The following is a 22,559-nucleotide window of genomic DNA, read 5'->3' on the forward strand; positions in this document are numbered from 1 at the left end:
GAATGAAAAAAGAATAACTAAATTAACAATATATCTACATAGAAAATGTTCAGCAACTATTTACTATGAGAATTATTGATTCCTTTACATCAAGAATCATTGATTAAATCAAACTTTAATTATTAAGCACCTTTCATATAAAAGTAAAACACAAACTGCTTTACATTAAAGCAAAACAAAATAAATAATCTAACATTGAGCATGAATATTGAAATAAAAAGGCACAAAATTAAAAATTAAAAAAAAGGGCCCCCTCCCTGTACCTACACACAGCCCCCCACTTCTTTCACACCCACCACCCCCTTACTGATGGGGAAAGACAGTGAGAAATGGATTTGATTAAATTGATGAGAAATCAGGAATAGTAAAATGGACATGAAAATAATAAAAAAATGTCACAAAGTACATTTCTACACCAAAAAAGGCTTACCTTGCTGTCATAGAACCACATTTCCATGCATTGATGACTTGTCTTCTAGACACTAAAGCAGCCTTTAACATCACTTTTCTGGGCAGAGAATAACTTTCACAACTGTCTCATTGAAAAACTTAACAAAGATTCATTAATGCTTTTGTCTTTCAGCTCCTCCAAATGTAAAAACATTCATTTTACTTGGAACAAGTTTCAACAGCATCACTCTGCAGTGGAGTAAAGTGAACAATGCCAGTTATGTCCTGGAGTATAATAATGGACGAAGGATCATTCCTGCATCAGATGGAGATGGACCAGTCACTTACACTGTCTCATCTCTCAGTGCTGGCACTTCATACTATTTCAGTCTCTACTCTGTGTTTGAGAATGCCAGAAGTAATCCAGTGTATCTATATGCTTTTACTGGTAAGATGTTTAACTTCATCAACTTACAAAAAATATGTTTCATTTCAAAAATAGAGCATTACTCTATTATAAAAAAATAAATAAAAATACAAAAAGATATAAAAAAGTAAAACAAATGATTAATCACTTATTGAAAACTGTTCAATTGATTGACTTTTAATGATATTACTTCACTTTCTCCAAAACTTGATAAATTGATTGAAAAATCTTTCCTAATGTAGCATAATTTTGCACATGTTTTTAACTTTTGATACTTGATGAAATTTTGCTAAGAAAATTCCTGAAACAGTGTTGTTTCTACTTTACTGATATAGTACTATGTTTTATTCATATGAATGGCTTTTATAAGTAACATAATTTGCATATATTTCAGATGTTGCATTTGCCATGTTGATTTCTAAAATAGTTATTTTTGCCGTAATACTTAAGTAATTCATCTTTGTCATGTGCTTTATCGATACCTTAGGATTCTTAATTCAGTCTGATAAAAGCTAGGAACCGGATATTGATAAATCATGTAATAAAATGGTTATAGTATAACGGGGTGGGATTATATAAGTTCGCTTCCTTCCACTCCCTTTCAAGCAATATTTATTAATATGTCTAATTATCCTAAGTTTGATTAGTTACTGTATGAATGTATAACTGATGATTATATTGTTTTTGTGTATTATTTCTATTTAATTGCTTGAAATAAACCATTTAAAAAAAAAAAATCCCAATTTCAAAAATATTTTAGGAACTGTCTAAGGAAAATATTGTCCTAAATAGTTTCTAAGTTAAACCTCATTCAATGTTACTTGCTATCTTTTTTCTTAGTCTGCACCTAATAATGATTACTTTTGATTCAATGGTGTGAGTTTAGATGATGTTGACTTTAAGATCTGACTAAATTAAAAAACCTGTGTTCCATGTATGATGTAATGCTGAACATTTTTTCATTTAATAATGTCTAAAAGTGTTTTCTTTCCTTTTTCTTTTTAAATATAGATGACCAATATGTTTCATGTGGACAGACCTTCTGTCCTCCAGGCCAGGACTGTGTCATCATCAATGGAACAGCTCAGTGTGGTGAAGCCTGTCAACATTACACTGAACTGAATGATAACTGGCTTTCTCAATATAACATCAATGGAAATTCATACTGTAGTGGATACTACTACTCTCCTGAAGGCTGGTATCGCATGTTTGTGGGACAAACCAGCGCTCAGATTCCTGAAACTTGTGTACAAGACAGCAGATGTAGCAGTTATAACCGTTTGCAGATGACACAACCTCATCCAACTCAATACAATCAAACTGTAACACGCTCTTTGTGTTATAGTCATGGTAGTTACTGCTGCTCCGAAACATCCTCAGACACTATTAAGGTCAAACTCTGCTATGGAGACTTCTATGTCTACAAACTTCAAAGACTCCCAGGATGCTACACTGCATATTGTGCAGGTAATGTTTTGTTACTAAGCTGCTTGGTATTTTATTTATAAGAATATTGTTTTACTTGTTCCATGGATAGAAAAATGTAATTAACACAAACTACATTTAATCATCGTCTTCCATTAATATTTATAATCTTGTATTTTATGTTCAAATAATCATAATGTTAGTTTGCCAAAAGATATGTTAACCTTCCATTACTTTAAGTGGAATTTTTGTTTTTTTTTCCTGTTTCAGTTCCAAAGCACAGCTTCAGAGCAGCTGGTCAAGATGAAACCAGCATCACTCTACGGTGGAACAAAGTCAACAACAGTGTCAGCTTTGTTCTCCTGTTTAATGGCACAGAAACAAACATCAGTGCTCCAGCTGCAGATGACTCTGTAACTTACACAGTGTCATCTCTGACTGCTGCAACTAAATACACATTCACTCTCTTCTCTGTGATTGACAATGTCACAAGCAGTGGAATCAGCATTGATGCAGTCACTGGTGAGACTTAAACTAACTTTACAAATAACAGAATTATTATATTTGCTCCAATTGTTTTGGCTACTAAAGACGTATTGTGAATAATGTACTGTTCTCAGAATCTTATCTTTCACTCTCATCTTGCTTTTCTTCCTCAGCTCCTCCAAATGCAGAAATGTTCAGTTCAATTGAAAAAAATGACACCAGTGTCACTCTGCAGTGGAGTAAGGCAAAATACAGTGGCTATTTTCTTGATGCTGATTATCAAGACAGGATCTTTGCTGCATCAGATGCTGATGGACCAACAGTCTTTACAGTCTCCCCTCTCTATCCTGCCACTAAATACACATTCACTCTTTTCTCTGTATTTGAGAACACCAGAAGCAGTGGAGTTCAACTGACCGTCATTACCGGTAAGAAAATCTACTTTACCTGCTTGGAAGGTGATCAAAAGATGTCTAACAAATGTTTAATGTGGCTCCTTATTTAGAGCAAGACAACTTGAATCTTTTTATTTCATTGGATCTGTCGTAACTTTCCTCTAAGTCAGGGTTTGGCAAACCTTTTACTCGAGAGTCACAAAGAGTTCTAAAATTTAACTTGAAGGCCGGACCAGGAGCAAAAGCTTAAAGTGTTTGGTAATCCACCTCAAAAGAGAAATAAAACTGAATATGGACAAAAACATGCTTTAACTTTAATTGAAAATTGATATATGTATAAAAAACATCACATTTAGGGGATTTATTTTAGTACTGATTGCACAAATAGGTAAATTTACCTTTCAGGGAAAAGAGCAAACTTAGAGAAATGTTGCGTTTAAGTGGTGTTGGAATGATCGGGAAAATGCCTGTTCAACTGAAAGAAAACACATGAATGTCAAAAACAAAAAAAATCTTAAACCTTACATAAATGCAGAATAACTTTCTTCACATTAACTGGGGTCAATTTATTTGTAGTGCAACTTGTAGTGCAATTTGTTGCTTTAAATTCCTTTTAAAGTACATTAATATCTATTGCACTGTAATTTGTTGGGCCTTTTTTGTTAAAATTTCAACCAAATTGCAAAACAGCCCCCCCACTCGGATAATGCATTTTCATCTGCATAAGCATGGCACTTTATTTGTGTCAAAATTCAAATTGAAAAGCAATCTGTCAAGCTCATCAGGGTGGGGCCTATCACCTTCCCATATTGAATTGTTAATTCAATATAAACTATAAAATGCATTTTGAAATTGCACAATCACATTGCTAATTAATTCAGCAATATCAAAACTCCATCTACCTTCCTCTGACTTAATTCTTCTGCTCATGTGAACCAAATTTAAAACTGCATAATAAACACTACCAAATTTTACCTTCCATATCTTCCATTCACATTGTGCTGTTTGTTTTTTAAACTGGTGTCAGATCTAGTGGTAAAGTATAAGATAACTTTTGTGTAAATTTATTTATGTCCTTGTTTGCATCTGTTTTCTTTCCTCTCCACAATCTACTTCCTGCATTGAAGCATCAGCGCATGATACTTTATTTTTGTTCTCTGATTTGTTGTATTTGGATCCTCACTAGATTTCCTGCATATGAACTACTTTTATTGATCTCTACAGTTGTATCCTAATCTCGGTTTTTATGTTAATAGTTCCAAAGATCTGATCGATTATTTTCCTTTACTTTAGTGTTTTGTTAGTGTTGAGTTCTGTTGAGGCCACTACTAAGTACAACAACGAACTTCTTTAAATGTACTAATTTCATGTATTTTTATTTCTTGCATGCAAACAAAGACCATCGACATCTTCCTTGTGGAGAAACATTTTGTGCTCCTGACCTGAACTGCTTCATTAATAATGGAAGTGCTCAGTGCGTCGACCCCTGTGAGCACTACACTGCACTGAATGACTATAATCCAGCAAACACATACTGTGGTGGAAGTGTTGTCCCAGGAGGCTGGTACAGCTTTTTCTTGGGACAAACCAGAGCTCACATCACTGAAACATGTGAAGACACATGTGGGACGTCTTATTACTTAAAACTGGCAGAACCTCATCCCACTGAGTACAATCAATCTGTAACACTGCCTGTGTGTTATAGCTACACCGATAACTTCTGCTACTATTATTCACATTTCATCAAGGCCAAACTCTGTTACGGAGACTTTTACGTCTACAAACTTTTTGATCTATATTCATGCTATAATCCATATTATAAAGGTCATGTTTTTTCTAATTCATCATCAAACTTGTTTACTTCCTGCTACTATCAATACTGCTGTAATGACATTTAAAGCAAAACTGTATTTTTACAAACTAGGAGAAAAAGCTACACAACCTTGCTTGTGTGTATCATTCCGCCAAGGCTATAAGCAATTTATGAGAACATTATCCCACTCAGTAAAAAAATTTCAAACCAGGATGTACTTCCTGCGAAGGCTGGCATCATTTAACATCTCCACCAAGCTTCTCAGTGTGTTTTATCAAACAGTCATTGAAAGTGCTCTGCTGTACGCTGTGGTGTGCTAGTGCAGCACAAGCAAGAAAAACCTGACCCGATTGTATAAGATCATCAGTAGGGCTAGCTCTATTGTGGGACAGTAAGACGGTCAGGAAGAGCAACTTCAGCAGCAGATTTTTATCCACAGACAGACTTAGAAAGTCTTTTGTCCCACGAGCCATCAGACTGCACACTCTGTGCAACACTCTGTGTTGAGAGTTTTTACTTAGGTTTTTGATTAAGCTGAAATTCTGGGAAACTTGACTTGTTTTTAGGAATTGTCCATATTTGCTTTTATCTTTTTATCCTTTTATCTATTTATTGTGTTTTTATTTGTTTTAGGAATGATTGTGTTTTTAACTGGGGGCAGCTGGCCACTTAGAATTTCCTTCGTGATCATTAAAGTCTATCTGTCTGTCTGTTTATCATTATTTTTAATAATACATTTTTTTTACATTGATTGTGTTTTTAAAGGGTTTAAACTTACTACAAACCTATTTTTAAACAACAGCAAACTTGTAGTTTTTTTTAACACACTATGTTCTAATCTGTGTCTGTTTGTGCTTGTTTTTCAGTTCCTAATCATAGTTTTCGAGTATCAGGACAAACTGAGACCAGCATCACTCTTCAGTGGGATAATGTAAATAACAACAATGTCAGCTTCATCTTAGAGTTTAATGGAACTGAAACAAACATCAGTGCACCAAATGGAGATGGACAAATATTTTACACAATCACATCTCTGACTGCTGGAACTAAATATACATTCACCATCTTCTCTGTGTTTGAGAACGTCAGAGGCAGTCCTATCAAAATGACTGCAGTTACTGGTAAGAAGTCTAATATATGTATTAGACCTGAATAACAACCCTTTAACTAAACCGGGGGGGGGGGGGGGGGGGTTAATGCTGTCATGATCCAGTGACATGTCCAAATATGTAGGAAATTGAACATGCTTGTAGTGGATATAGTTGGTGTATGGTTGGTTTCAAACTTTTCAAAGGAATGAAAAACAGTTTGTTGTTCTAGCATTCTTCTAGAACAGGCAAAAAACATGTGGAACCAAAACAACAGAAGAGGATAAGATTTTGAAAAAGCATTGATGTCTGAAGATGACCGATGGATTTGACATATCTGTATATTTTACTGCCTAAATATTTCTAGTAAAACAATGTTTATACTCAGAAAATATTAAATCTGAAGTATTTAAAGGTAAGTTATGACTTTAACATTGTTTTTTCTTTTTTCAGCTCCTCAAGTTCCACAGAATCTCAGGCAATTAACACAGAATGAGAGCAGCATCACTCTGCAGTGGAACAAAGTGAACAACGTCAGCTTTATTCTTCAGCTTGATGGCACAGAAACCAGCATCACTGCCACAGATGGAGATGGACCAGTAACTTACACATTCTCATCCCTGACGGCTCAGACTAAATACACGGTTATTCTCTTCTCTGTGTTTGAGAACGTCAGAAGCAGCGGACAAAAACTCACAGTGGTCACTGGTAAGAACATAAAGCTTCACATTATAACTGTTTCATCTTCTTAATGTATCTTTTATAAATATCAACATGATTTTTTTATTAACATGTGAAAAAATTAATTTCTGTAATTTGCTTGAGACATCACCATCTTCCTTTCTGTTTCAGCTCCTCCAAATGCCAAAAACTGTAAAGCATCAGGACAAAATGAGTCGAGCATCACTCTGCAGTGGGATAAAGTGAACGCCAATGTCAGCTTTGTTCTTCAGTTTAACGGCACAGAGACAAACATCAGTGCTCCAGCTGGAGATGCAGTGATCCACCACACCGTCTCATCTCTCACTGCTGGAACTAAATACACATTCACTCTGTTCTCTGTGTTTGAGAACGTCAGAAGTACTGGAGTGAACATCACAGCAGCAACCGGTAGGATTTTTAACTTTTTAATTTGTAAAACATGCTAAGAATAGACATGTTTACTTCAAACAATTCTTTAAATCAGGTGTCGGCAACCTAGGGCACGTGGAGAGAAAGACTGTGACTCGCCGGGGTGTGAGAACAATAAGCACTTGATCTGGCGTCTGTATTTTTCGGACTTGAAATAAAAAAATGGGGTTCGAGTGACAATCTCTACTAAAAACCGCCACTTTTCCACATCAGCTTCCCTGAATGGGCAAAAACGTAAAAACATTCAAATTTAAATGCAATAAAAGCGTAATTTCAGAATGAACTTACGTGACGTTACTCAGGCTCTGACTCATAAATTAACAAAAGATGAATAGACCGAAATACTTAAATTGTTTTCATGTTTATGGTTGTGAAGTTCTTAGAAATATTGATGGTATTTAGTTGTGATTTATCCAATCCTGTTGCGGTAGCTATGACATACCAAAAATGCAGTACTTTTTGTTCCAAACAAACATAGTTGGAATACTATTCCAGGAATGACCTATTTTCCTTGTGCAATATTGTTATGAAAGCACTTCTTTGACTTAAAGCCTAAATATATTTTAATAACTATTTGAGATGCTGTTTGTGAATTAACTAACATTTCAGATATTTTTGAATTATGTTTGCATTACATTGTATTAAAGTTAACATTATAGTTGTTGATGGCACAGCTGTTATGGAGAAAATTTTGAATTAGAACTTCATGTCTTAAACTCTGCAAACCCCTGCTTTAAAGGGATAGTAGCCACTTTCTAAATGCAAAAACAGCAAACAGTATTTTGTTTGTAGTCATGGCATCTGGACTGATGAAGCCTTTTGAATGAGTTTCAAAAAAGAAGACTTGATGACCAAACTTTAAGCCCTCAGAACTAAAGTGATTTAATTAAAAATGTGACATCCTGTATTCGTATATTCCATCTACAACAAAGGATTTTGAAAATTACAAAATATTTTTAATTTCTTTAAAGAAAATTGTGTTGAAATTTTGATTCTTTCATTGTGTAGTATAAAAAGAATCTTATGAATAAAGTTATTTGCGTGTCTTTTAATGATTGCTTTCTAACAACAACAGATCAGCCATATTTTCCATGTGGACAGACTGTTTGTCCTCCAGGCCAGGACTGTGTCATCATCAATGGAACAGCTCAGTGTGGTGAAGCCTGTCAACATTACACTGAACTGAATGATAACTGGCTTTCTGACTATAACATCAATGGAAATTCATACTGTAGAGGATACTACTCCTCCCCTAGAGGCTGGTATCGTATGTTTGTGGGACAAACCAGCGCTCAGATTCCTGAAATTTGTGTACAAGACAGCAGATGCAGCAGTTATGGCCGTTACCAGATGACACAACCTCATCCAACTCAATACAATCAAACTGTAACACGCTCTTTGTGTCAAAGTTATGACAGTTCCTGTTGCTCCTACACATCCTCATACAGTATTAAGGTCAAACTCTGCTTTGGAGACTTCTATGTCTACAAACTTCAAAGACTCCCAGGATGCAACATTGCATATTGTGCAGGTAATGTTTTGTTACTCAACTCATCAACGTCTTTGTTAGGATTATTGTTTTAGCAATAGTGTTTCACTTGCTGCAATTGCCGTAAAGTAAATTACCGCTATATACTTTATAGACACACTACAGTTTAACAATCTATTTGGAGTACAATAAAAAACCCTGTTGGAACAATGTGGCTGTGATGAAGCTAACATGAATATGCATCAGGTTATTTTTTTTATTACACATTTAAAGACGTTTCTTTCTGTTTCAGTTCCAAAGCACAGCTTCAGAGCAGCTGGTCAAGATGAAACCAGCATCACGCTACGGTGGAACAAAGTCAACAACAGTGTCAGCTTTGTTCTCCTGTTTAATGGCACAGAAACAAACATCAGTGCTCCAGCTGCAGATGACTCTGTAACTTACACAGTGTCATCTCTGACTGCTGCAACTAAATACACATTCACTCTCTTCTCTGTGATTGACAATGTCAGAAGCAGTGGAATCAGCATTGATGCAGTCACTGGTATGTATAATGAGTTGATTTGTAAAATCTATTAAAAGCTGAATCTTTTGCGAGGAACAAGAGGCCTCACAGCTGCAGAACAACAAACGACAGCATTTATTTTACACATCTAAAAACATGAATTTTAACAACTTGTTCTTCAAACCTTTTTTAATAAGAATGTTCAAGTATTTGTGAAATAAAATATAACTTTTTAGGGACGTAAAACCAAAAAAATGTGTTTTTAACAAATTCTTGCTATTTTGAAGTCTAAAACAAGGGATTGTTTTGTAATAACAAACAGCTGTCTGGAACAAAAATGAAAGATATCTGTTGCAACATCTGGATGACCCTTGTTGAGGGATGAACCAAAGCAAAATGGTTCATGCTAACATAGAATAGTAGCTATTGCTTAATCCTGTCATGTGTGCAGTTTCTAGAAGGTTTCACATGAATCAGGAAGTTCTGTCATATGTTGCTTGTAAAATATGAAACGTTCCTAAAATAAAGACACCTTGACTTGCTAGCATTGTTGCATACATTTACATGTGCAGACAACAGCTTGTAGAATATTATCCAACTTTTAGCATCATGTCTTTCTTGAATAATCATTGCAATTACACACATTTTTTATGATTTTAATTAATTTACCAACTTTGTCTTTCAGCTCCTCCAAATGTAAAAACATTCATTTTACTTGGAACAAGTTTCAACAGCATCACTCTGCAGTGGAGTAAAGTGAACAATGCCAGTTATGTCCTGGAGTATAATAATGGACGGAGGATCATTCCTGCATCAGATGGAGATGGACCAGTCACTTACACTGTCTCATCTCTCAGTGCTGGCACTAGATACTCATTCTATCTCTACTCTGTGTTTGAGAACGCCAGAAGTAATCCAGTGGATTTATATGCTTTTACTGGTAAGATGTTTAACTTCATCAACTTACTAAAAATATGTTGCATTTGAAAAACACCATTTCAGAAATGTTTTAGGAACTGTCTCAGGAAAATATTGTCCTAAATAGTTTCTAAGTTAAACCTCATTCATTGTTACTTGCTATCTTTTTTCTTAGTCTGCACCTAATAATGATTACTTTTGATTCAATAGTGTGACTTTAGATGATGTTGATTTTAAGATCTGACTAAATTAAAAAACCTGTGTTCCGTGTATAATGTAATGCTGAACATTTTTTCATTTAATAATATATAAAAGTATTGTCTTTCCTTTTTCTTTTTAAATATAGATCAGCAAAATGTTTCATGTGGACAGACCTTCTGTCCTCCAGGCCAGGACTGTGTCATCATCAATGGAACAGCTCAGTGTGGTGAAGCCTGTCAACATTACACTGAACTCAATGATAACTGGCTTTCTCAATATAACATATATGGAAACTCATACTGTAGTGGAAGCTACTACTCCCCTGAAGGCTGGTATCGTATGTTTGTGGGACAAACCAGCGCTCAGATTCCTGAAACTTGTGTACAAGACAGCAGATGTAGCAATTATAGCAGTTACCAGATGACACAACCTCATCCAACTCAATACAATCAAACTGTAACACGCCCTTTGTGTTATAGTTATGGTAGTTCCTGTTGCTCTGACACATCCTCATACAGTATTAAGGTCAAACTCTGCTTTGGAGATTTCTATGTCTACGAACTTCAAACACTCCCAGGATGCAACACTGCATATTGTGCAGGTACTGCTGTGTTACTAAGCTGCTTAGTGTTTCATTTCTATGAATAGTGTTTTACTTAGTCCAAGAAAATAAAAATACAAAATAAATTTCTTCATCTCATTTTTATTTTTAAGATTTTTGTATGTTCAAATAATCATAGTGTTAGATTGCAAAAAAATATCTTAACTTTCCATTTCTTTAAGTGTATAATATATTTTTCCTGTTTCAGTTCCAAAGCACAGCTTCAGAGCAGCTGGTCAAGATGAAACCAGCATCACTCTACGGTGGAACAAAGTCAACAACAGTGTCAGCTTTGTTCTCCTGTTTAATGGCACAGAAACAAACATCAGTGCTCCAGCTGCAGATGACTCTGTAACTTACACAGTGTCATCTCTGACTGCTGCAACTAAATACACATTCACTCTCTTCTCTGTGATTGACAATGTCAGAAGCAGTGGAATCAGCATTGATGCAGTCACTGGTATGTATAATGAGTTGATTTGTAAAATCTATTAAAGGCTAAATCTTTTGCATGGAACAGAAGGCCTCACAGCTGCAGAACAACAAACGACAGCATTTATTCTACTGAATCTAAAAAAATGGTTTTAACAATTTGGTCATCAAACTTTATTAAATAAAAATGTTCATTTTTTTGTAAAAATAAAATGGAACTTTAAGCAATGTAAAATGCAAAAAAAAAAGAAGTTTTGACAAATTCTTGCTATTTAAAGTCTAACAACAAACTGCTGTCTGGAACAAAAATTAACTATGAGTATTTATATCTGTCAACCAAATTTTCTCTTGCAAAGTCCAGATGAACCTTGTTGAGGGATGAACCAAAGCAAAATGGTTCATGTTAACATAGAACAGTAGCTATGGCTTAATCCTGTCATGTGTGCAGTTTCTAGAAGGTTTCACATGAATCTCCAGGAGTTCTGTCACATGTTTGTGTGAAATATGAAACTTTCCAAAAATAAAGACACCATGACTTGCTAGCATTGTTTCATACACTTATGCATCCAGACAACAGCTTGTAGAATATTTAACAACTTTTAGCATCATGTCTTTGTTGCAGAATCATTGCAATTACACACATTTTTTTAGGATTTTATTTTATTTACTGACTTTGTCTTTCAGCTCCTCCAAATGTAAAAACATTCAGTTTACTTGGAACAAGTTTCAACAGCATCACTCTGCAGTGGAGTAAAGTGAACAATGCCAGTTATGTCCTGGAGTATAATAATGGACGGAGGATCATTCCTGCATCAGATGGAGATGGACCAGTCACTTACACTGTCTCATCTCTCAGTGCTGGCACTAGATACTCATTCTATCTCTACTCTGTGTTTGAGAACGCCAGAAGTAATCCAGTGTATCTATACGCTTTTACTGGTAAGATGTTTCACTTATAATAATATAAATAAATATGTTGCATTTGAAAAACACCATTTCAGAAATGTTTTTGGAACTGTCCTAGCAAAATATTGTCCTAAATGGTTTATAATTTAAACCTCATTCATTGTTACTTGCTATCTTTTTTCTTAGTCTGCACCTTTTAATGATTACTTTTGATTCAATAATGTGACTTTAGATGATGTTGATTTTAAGATCTGACTAAATCAAAAAACTTGCTTTCCATGTATAATGTAAAGGCCTGTTCACACCTGGACGAATTTCGCCCGCGATTTTCGCCGACGTTTAACGCCTCGTGACTAAACAAATGGCACCAATGTGAGTGTGCACATCGACGCGAAAAAACGTCACGCGTCAAAGCGTCACTTTTTAAAAAACGCCTCGGGTTCGTTTTTTTGGTTCGACGCGCCGCATCGAAATCTATTCGACCAATGAGAATGGCGCTTTTGCACACGTGTCTGGAGCTTCTGCAGTTACAGTAAAACACAACTTGGGGGCGCTCAAACATCAAACTGCCTTTCTGAGCACACTTACCAGCGAAGAAGATAGACGCCAAGTAGTGTCTACACTGCCACGACAAAATAATGACGGACATTTTAAAATATCCCCGAACCAAGCACCAGTTGGAGCTACTGGTGCTTGAAATATTCATGTTATCTTTGTGTGATTCTGACAAGCGCGTAAATACTTGCTCTCTTCTTCTGAGCGAAAAGCATCTTTAAGAAGTGTAAAGTTGCGCAGCGCCACCTTGTGTACAGGAGTATTTCTGTTTTATATTAAGCGCCATCTAATGTCAGGGAATGAAATTGCATGTTCGCTCGGCTCATCGTCAGCAAAAATCGCCTGGGTGTGAACACAAAAAACGTGGCGAAAAACGCTGGCGAATAACGCCTGGCGAATATTCGTCCCGGTGTGTATGGGCCTTTAGGCTGAACATGTTTTCATTTAACAATGTCTAAAAGTATTTTCTTTCCTTTTTCTTTTTAAATATAGATCAGCAAAATGTTTCATGTGGACAGACCTTTTGTCCTCCAGGCCAGGACTGTGTCATCATCAATGGAACAGCTCAGTGTGGAGAAGCCTGTCAACATTACACTGAACTGAATGATAACTGGCTTTCTCAATATAACATATATGGAAATTCATACTGTAGTGGAAGATACTATTCTGCTGAAGGCTGGTATCGCATGTTTGTGGGACAAACCAGCGCTCAGATTCCTGAAACTTGTGTACAAGACAGCAGATGCAGCAGTTCTAGCCATTTGCAGATGACACAACCTCATCCAACTCAATACAATCAAACTGTAACACGCTCTTTGTGTCAAAGTTATGGCAGTTCCTGCTGCACCTACACATCAGACACTATTAAGGTCAAACTCTGCTATGGAGATTTCTATGTCTACAAACTTCAAAGACTCCCAGGATGCAACACTGCATATTGTGCAGGTACTGCTGTGTTACTAAGCTGCTTAGTGTTTCATTTCTATGAATCCATGAGTCCAAGAAAATAAAAAACAAAGACAAAAATAAATTTCTTCATCTCATTATTATTTATAAGATTTTTGTATGTTCAAATAACGATAGTGTTAGATTGCAAAAAAATATGTTAACTTTCCATTTCTTTGAGTGTAAACATTTTTTTTTTCCTGTTTCAGTTCCAAAGCACAGCTTCAGAGCTGCTGGTCAAGATGAAACCAGCATCACTCTACGGTGGAACAAAGTCAACAACAGTGTCAGCTTTGTTCTCCTGTTTAATGGCACAGAAACAAACATCAGTGCTCCAGCTGCAGATGACTCTGTAACTTACACAGTGTCATCTCTGACTGCTGCAACTAAATACACATTCACTCTCTTCTCTGTGATTGACAATGTCAGAAGCAGTGGAATCAGCATTGATGCAGTCACTGGTATGTATAATGAGTTGATTTGTAAAATCTATTAAAGGCTAAATCTTTTGCATGGAACAGAAGGCCTCACAGCTGCAGAACAACAAACGACAGCATTTATTCTACTGAATCTAAAAAAATGGTTTTAACAATTTGGTCATCAAACTTTATTAAATAAAAATGTTCAATTTTTTGTAAAAATAAAATGGAACTTTAAGCAATGTAAAATGCAAAAAAAAAAAAGAAGTTTTGACAAATTCCTGCTATTTAAAGTCTAACAACAAACTGCTGTCTGGAACAAAAATTAACTATGAGTATTTATATCTGTCAACCAAATTTTCTCTTGCAAAGTCCAGATGAACCTTGTTGAGGGATGAACCAAAGCAAAATGGTTCATGCTAACATAGAACAGTAGCTATGGCTTAATCCTGTCATGTGTGCAGTTTCTAGAAGGTTTCACATGAATCTCCAGGAGTTCTGTCATATGTTTCTGAAATATGAAACTTTCCTTAAAAAAAGACTCTATGACTTGCTAGCATTGTTGCATACTTATGCATGCAGACAACATCCTGTAGAACATTTAACCAACCTTTAGCATCATGTCTTTGTTGCAGAATCATTGCAATTACACACATTTTTTGGGGATTTTATTTTATTTACTGACTTTGTCTTTCAGCTCCTCCAAACCTACAAACACTCAGTTTACTTGGAACAAGTTTCAACAGCTTCACTCTGCAGTGGAGTAAAGTGAACAATGCCAGTTATGTCCTGGAGTATAATAATGGACGAAGGATCATTCCTGCATCAGATGGAGATGGACCAGTCACTTACACTGTCTCATCTCTCAGTGCTGGCACTTATTACTCATTCAATCTCTACTCTGTGTTTGAGAATGCCAGAAGTAATCAAGTGTATCTATATGCTTTTACTGGTAAGATGTTTCACTTATAATAATATAAATAAATATGTTCCATTTGAAAAACACCATTTCAGAAATGTTTTTGGAACTGTCTCAGGAAAATATTGTCCTAAATGGTTTCTAAGTTACCTTATAATGCATAGTGCACCTCATAATGATTACTTTTGTTTCAATAATGTGACTTTAGATGATGTTGATTTTAAGATCTGACTAAATTAAAAACCTGTTTTCCGTGTATAATGTAATGCTAAACATTTTTTCATTTAATAATGTATAAAAGTATTGTCTTTCCTTTTTCTTTTTAAATATAGATCAACAAAATATTTTATGTGGACAGACCTTTTGTCCTCCAGGCCAGGACTGTGTCATCATCAATGGAACAGCTCAGTGTGGTGAAGCCTGTCAACATTACACTGAACTGAATGATAACTGGCTTTCTGAAAATAATATAAATGGAAATTCATACTGTAGAGGATACTACTCCTCCCCTGAAGGCTGGTATCGTATGTTTGTGGGACAAACCAGCGCTCAGATTCCTGAAACTTGTGTACAAGACAGCAGATGCAGCAGTTATAACCGTTTTCAGATGAGACAACCTCATCCAACTCAATACAACCAAACTGTAACACGCCCTTTGTGTTATAGTTATGGTAGTTACTGCTGCTCCTACACATCAGACATTATCAAGGTCAAACTCTGTTATGGAGATTTCTATGTCTACAAACTTCAGACACTCCCAGGATGCAACACTGCATATTGTGCAGGTACTGCTGTGTTACTAAGCTGCTTAGTGTTTCATTTCTATGAATAGTGTTTTACTTAGTCCAAGAACAGAAAAAGACAAAATAAATTTCTTCATCTCATTTTTATTTATAAGATTTTTGTATGTTCAAATAATGATAGAGTTAGATTGCAAAAAAATATGTTAACCTTCCATTTCTTTAAGTGTATAATATATTTTTCCTGTTTCAGTTCCAAAGCACAGCTTCAGAGCAGCTGATCAAAATGAAACCAGCATCACTCTACGGTGGAACAAAGTCAACAACAGTGTCAGCTTTGTTCTCCTGTTTAATGGCACAGAAACAAACATCAGTGCTCCAGCTGCAGATGACTCTGTAACTTACACAGTGTCATCTCTGACTGCTGCAACTAAATACACATTCACTCTCTTCTCTGTGTTTGACAATGTCACAAGCAGTGGAATCAGCATTGATGCAGTCACTGGTGAGACTTGATATCTGAACTAACTTTACTAATAGCAGTTTGTAAATTTGCCCCAATTGTTTTGGCTACTAAAGAATTGTTGTGAATAATGTACTGTTCTCAGAATCTTATCTTTCACTCTCATCTTGTTTTTCTTCTTCAGCTCCACCAAATGCAGAAATATTCAGTTTAATTAACAAAAATGACACCAGTGTCACTCTGCAGTGGAGTAAGGCAAAATACAGTGGTTATTTTCTTGATGCTGATTATCAAGACAGGATCTTTGCTGCATCAGATGCTGATGGACCAACAGTCTTTACAGTCTCCTCTCTCTATCCTGGCTTTAATTACACATTCACTCTTTTCTCTGTATTTGAGAACACCAGAAGCAGTGGAGTTCAACTGACCGTCATTACCGGTAAGAAAATCTGCTTTACCTGCTTGGAAGGTGATCAAAAGATGTCTAACAAATGTTTAATTTGGTTTCTTATTTAGAGTATTACATTGTTGACGTATTCAAAAATGAATTACCAGTGATTTTGATCTTTACATAAAAAGATTCTTACTCACTACTAACATCAAATTCCAATCATTATTTTCCACTTTCTGCATTCTTCCTGAAAAACAGCAAATATCTGGGACTATTTTCTTTTGACGAACTAAGGCCACACTTGCATATCTAACTCAACTTTATTTTAAAAATATTTTATGAAAAAAGATCGTAAATACAGGACTACATTTGAAATGTGACGGGCAAATAAAGTTACACCTTTAACATCAACTTACAGGTGTAAATATACATATAGTGGCGTGAGAGCAATATGTCTAAAACTTAAAGACAACTTGAGTCATTTGCCTTCATTGGATTTGTCATAGCTTTCCTCTAAGTCAGGGTTTGGCAAACCTTTTACTCGAGAGTCACAAAGAAATCTAAATTTAACTTGCAGGCCGGACCAGGAGCAAAAGCGTGAAGTGTTTGGTAATCCACCTCAAAAGAGAAAGAAATAACACTGAATTTGGACAAAAACATGCTTTAACTTTAATTGAAATTTGGTATATGTATAGAAAAACATCACATTTAGCGGATTTATTTTAGTGCTGATTGCACAAATAGGTTGATTTCCCTTCAGGGAAAAGAGCAAACTTAGAGAAATGTTGCGTTTAAGTGTTTTTGGAATGATCAGGAAAATGCCAGTCCAACTCTGAAAACACATTTTAAAAAAAAATCTTCAACCATCACATCAATGCAGAATAACTTTCTTCACATTAACTGGGGTCAATTTATTTGTAGTGCAACATTTATGGGCAGACACCAGAATTACAGTGAAAATAAAACAATAAGGGTTAAAAATATAAGTTATTCCAGTTTGGGGGACCAGATTCAGTACAGATACAGGTCGCTGTTTTCCAACCCTGCTCTAAGTACTTTTAGGTACTAAGTAATTGTGAGTCATCCTTTGCAATACCTTTTCAGTAATTTTGTCAGTCCTTTGCTTTTAGGAATTTAGCTCTGCAGCTTCAATCACAACTTTCAGGATGCCTCTTTGACCTCTTTCTAAATTTTAGTTATCTCCAAACTCGTTGGCAAGTTCTCATACATGTAATTTCTTTGGAGGTTTTTTTCACCCATAATTCAAAGTAACATTGTCGTGCTTTTTTTTGTCAAAATTCAAATGAAATTGCAAAACAGCGCCCTCACTGGTATAATGCATTTTCAATTGCAAAAGCATGGCACAATATTTGTGTCAAAATTCAAATTGAAATGCAAACTGTCAGATGATCATCAGGGTGGCGCCTAAGACCTTCCCATATTGAATTGTTAATTGCAAATTGAATTGTCAATTGAGAATTCTATTTTACTTTGACTTATGGGATAGAGAAAAAACTTCCATAAAATACATTAATTTCATTCAGGAATATCAAAACTCCATCTACCTTCTTCTGACTTAACTCTTCTGCTCCTAGGAACCAAATCTAAAACTGCATAATGATCACTACCAAATTTTACCTTCCATATCTTCCATTCAAATTGTGCTGTTTGTTTTTTAAACTGGTGTCAGATCTGGTGGTAAAGTATAAGATAACTTTTGTGTAAATTAATTTGTGTCCTTCTCTGCATCTCTTTTATTTCCTCTCCACAATCTACTTCCTGCATTGAAGCATCAACGCATGATACTTAATTCTGTTCTCTGATTTGTTGTATTTGGATCCTCACTAGATTTCCTGCATATGAACTACTTTTATTGATCTCTACAGTTGTATCCTAATCTCGGTTTTTATGTTAATAGTTCCAAAGATCTGATCGATTATTTTCCTTTACTTTAGTGTTTTGTTAGTGTTGAGTTCTGTTGAGGCCACTACTAAGTACAACAACGAACTTCTTTAAATGTACTAATTTCATGTATTTTTATTTCTTGCATGCAAACAAAAAAGACCATCGACATCTTCCTTGTGGAGAGACATTTTGTGCTCCTGACCTGAACTGCTTCATTAATAATGGAAGTGCTCAGTGTGTCGACCCCTGTGAGCACTACACTGCACTGAGTGTCTGGAGCCCCGTAAATGGATGTGGTGGAAGTATTATCCAAGGAGGCTGGTACAGCTTCTTTTTGGGACAAACCAGAGCACGCATCACTGAAACATGTGAAGACACATGTGGGACGTCTTATTACTATAAACTGTCAGAACCTCATCCCACTGAGTACAATCAATCTGTAGCACTGCCTGTGTGTTATAGCAACACTGGAAACTGCTGCTACGATAGTCCATATTTCATCAAGGCCAAACTCTGTTACGGAGACTTCTACGTCTACAAACTTTTTGATTTAAATTCATGCTATTATCCATATTGTGCAGGTAATGTTTTTTCTAATTCATCATCAAACTTGTTTACTTCCTGCTACTCTCAATACTACTGTAATGACATTTAAAGCAAAACTGTATTTTTACAAAGTAGAAGAAAAAGCTACACAACCATTTCATTGGATTTGTTCTTAAACTTTTTTACTGGCTGCTCAACCAAATGGTAGAGCAAAAACTGAAAACATATTTTTAAAAACATTGATTGTGTGTATTATTCACCCAAGCCTATAAGCATATATTATTTTAAATTAAAGATTTTTAAACTTGATTTGGTTTTTAATGGTTAAAATCTACTATAAATCTTTTTTTTTTTTAAAACAACAGCAAACTTGTAGTTTTTTTTAACACACTATGTTCTAAGATGTGCCTGTTTGTGCTTGTTTTTCAGTTCCTAATCACAGTTTTCGAGTATCAAGACAAACTGAGACCAGCATCACTCTGCAGTGGGATAATGTAAATAACAACAATGTCAGCTTCATCTTAGAGTTTAATGGAACAGAAACAAACATCAGTGGACCAAATGGAGATGGACAAATATTTTACACAATCACATCCCTGACTGCTGGAACTAAATATACATTCACTATCTTTTCTGTGATTGAGAACGTCAGAGGCAGTCCTATCAAAATGACTGTAGTTACTGGTAAGATGATTAATATATGTATTAGAACTAAAGGGGAAGGGGGGGTGATGCTGTCATGGGGGATTGAACATGCTTGTAATGGACATAGTTGGTTTTAGGAGCAGGACCAAAGATAGATAGTTAGTTAGTCTTTGTAAATAAATGGGAAAAAAATCTGTAGTTATGAGATTCTTCTATACCAGAAAAATATAGTGACTTAGAACAATAGAGAGAAGAGGATTAGATTTAGTAAAAGCATTGATGTCTTAAAATGACCAGAGCATTTGAACTAAACCTTGTCTTTTGTTCTTTCAGCTCCTCAGAATCCCCAAAATATCAGGCAAACAACACAGAATGAGAGCAGCATCACTCTGCAGTGGAACAAAGTGAACAACATCAGCTTTGTTCTTCAGCTTGATGGCACAGAAACCAGCATCACTGCCACAGATGGAGATGGACCAGTAACTTACACATTCTCATCCCTGACGGCTCAGACTAAATACACGGTTATTCTCTTCTCTGTGTTGGAGAACGTCAGAAGTAGCGGACAAAAACTCACAGTGGTCACTGGTAAGAATATAATGCTTCACATCAGAACTGCTTCACCTTTGTATCCTTTTGAAATTTGTGATTTGTCAGTTTAAAAAAGATGACGTCACAATATGTGATTGGCTGTCCGTTGGTCCGATGTCGTGTCAGATAGTGATTGGTCTGGAGAAATTACAATGCTACCATAGAAGAAGAAATGATTAGGTCTGTTGTCAAAACAAACAGAGCTCCGGCGTAGAGCGGGATAATCTTCAAAAAGAGCTTTTATTATTGTTATGATTATTATTAAGTGCATGTTCGCTTCCTGTTTTTTAAATCCATGCGCCCAGTGCTTTATTATTGGCAGAACGGACCCGATAGAAGGGTTAGGATTAGGTTAATATGTGCTAATAACATTTAACTTAAACTGGAATAACATCAGCCTTTATTCGTCTGGACCCGACTGGTAACACAAACTCACATGACGGTTTGCATGGATTCCAAGGACTAACGCACACATCGTCCCAAAGCCGCTACTCTGCTTGGAGATACAAATCTCCCAGGAGACTCGGTTCTCCTGATTCCTGCAGCTCACTCACACAAAGCAACCAAATGGACTGCGGTCCGAACCCTTCTCCGGACCGCACACTGTAACAAAGCAGCCTCCCTGCCTGTGAACACGAAGCTACCAGACTCCAGCTGCTCTGCTCAGAGACACGGTGTTGAGCAGCAGGTTCATTCTAACAGCCACAGATCTTTTTATAAAGTGGGTTGTGGCAAAAATTCTCCATAAACATTACAAAGAATAATGTCAGACACAACTTATGAACGAAAAGAACTTTAACTCCACTATATGGTTTTCCATGATCTTTTATATCAGTGTTTTTCAACCAGTGCGCCGTGGGAGATGGTCAGGTGTGCCGTGGGAATTGCCCTCATTAACTGATCTAAAAACATTTCCATCTCCAGGATTTCAGCTCTCTGTTCATCCAAACAGGCCCTGATAAAACAATGAGGAGTTAGGAATATAAAAGATCGTAAAATACTTTTTCTTTGCGTTTATTTTATTTTATTAAAGACCTTTTGATAAGAATGAAGGTACCGAAACAAAATTCAGTTGTGACTCTATTGGGGTGCGCCTGAGGAGAGTCTCGTCTGGGGAGTAATTCAGTATAGAACTGCCACTGGTAACATCTTCCTTTCTGTTTCAGCTCCTCCAAATGCCAAAAACTGTAAAGCATCAGGACAGAATGAGACGAGCATCACTCTGCAGTGGGATAAAGTGAACACCAATGTCAGCTTTGTTCTTCAGTTTAACGGCACAGAGACAAACATCAGTGCTCCATCTGGAGATGCAGTGATCCACCACACCGTCTCATCTCTCACTGCTGGAACTAAATACACATTCACTCTGTTCTCTGTGTTTGAGAACGTCAGAAGTACTGGAGTGAACATCACTGCAGCAACCGGTAGGATTTTTAACTTTTTTATCTTCTTAATCTGTAAAACATTCTAAGAATAGACATTTTTACTTTAAAAAATTAAATCAGGGGTCGGCAATATGTCAGTGTCTGTTTCGTGAGCGCGTCTTTGAGTGGGAAAAGTATGAAGCTAATCCACTGGCTGTTGCACACATTTATGACTCCACAGCTGTTGTTTTTTTTGGTCATATTTCTGGTGTTGCTGCAGCCAACATTTATGAAGTTAGAAGTTCAGTTTGTTGAAAGGTAAACAATCAAAGTCAGATTAAACCCTGACTTTCTTAATATTCTGCCAAATGTCAATATAAAATGTAAACAACTTTCAAAATAAATAATACAGCTGATCACCAAATGAAAAAAATGAATAATGAAGCCGTCCAATTGAAGAATGATTATGTTATTATAATACCACACTAATGTAAAAGTAAAACTTTAAATGCAATAAAAGCATCATCACAGAATGAACTTACATGACGTTACTCAGGACCTGACTCATAATGTAACAAAAGATGAATAAACCAAAGTACGTACATTTTTTTCATGTTAATAGTTGTAAAGTTCTTAAAAATATTGATGGTATTTTATTCTGATCTGTACAATCCTATTGCCGTACTTTTTGTTCCAAACACGCATAGTTAGAATATTATTTCAACTTAGATCTATTTTCTTTGAGCAATATTATCATAAAAGCCATTTTATGACTTAATGCCTGAATATGTTTAAAAATAAATTTGACCTGCTGTTTGGCAATCAAATAACATTTCAGATCTATTGGAAATATGTTTGTATTTCTTTGT

General features: G+C 35.8%; 2 protein-coding genes across 2 annotated transcripts in view; both read left to right on the plus strand.

Annotated features, from left to right (window-relative positions):
• The window catches only part of LOC144987173 (uncharacterized), a 75,697-nt gene that overhangs the window by 30,397 nt on the left and 22,741 nt on the right, over positions 1-22,559 (plus strand). The gene's annotated exons all lie outside the window — the stretch shown is intronic.
• Positions 1,835-21,886, plus strand: LOC144987172 (uncharacterized). Its single transcript, XM_078936252.1, has 21 exons — positions 1,835-2,284; positions 2,513-2,764; positions 2,902-3,156; positions 5,803-6,057; positions 6,478-6,732; positions 6,877-7,134; positions 8,231-8,686; positions 8,937-9,188; positions 9,835-10,089; positions 10,414-10,869; positions 11,078-11,329; positions 11,986-12,240; positions 13,255-13,707; positions 13,917-14,168; positions 14,824-15,078; positions 15,378-15,830; positions 16,039-16,290; positions 16,433-16,687; positions 19,520-19,774; positions 20,069-20,323; positions 21,493-21,886. Exons 1-21 carry the CDS (start codon positions 2,023-2,025, stop codon positions 21,795-21,797), a joined length of 6,198 nt encoding a protein of 2,065 aa, XP_078792378.1. The 5' UTR covers positions 1,835-2,022; the 3' UTR covers positions 21,798-21,886.

Source organism: Oryzias latipes, chromosome 18 (assembly GCF_053564925.1).
Source record: "Oryzias latipes strain Hd-rR chromosome 18, Olatipes_Hd-rR_3.1".
Classification (NCBI taxonomy): Eukaryota; Metazoa; Chordata; class Actinopteri; order Beloniformes; family Adrianichthyidae; genus Oryzias; species Oryzias latipes.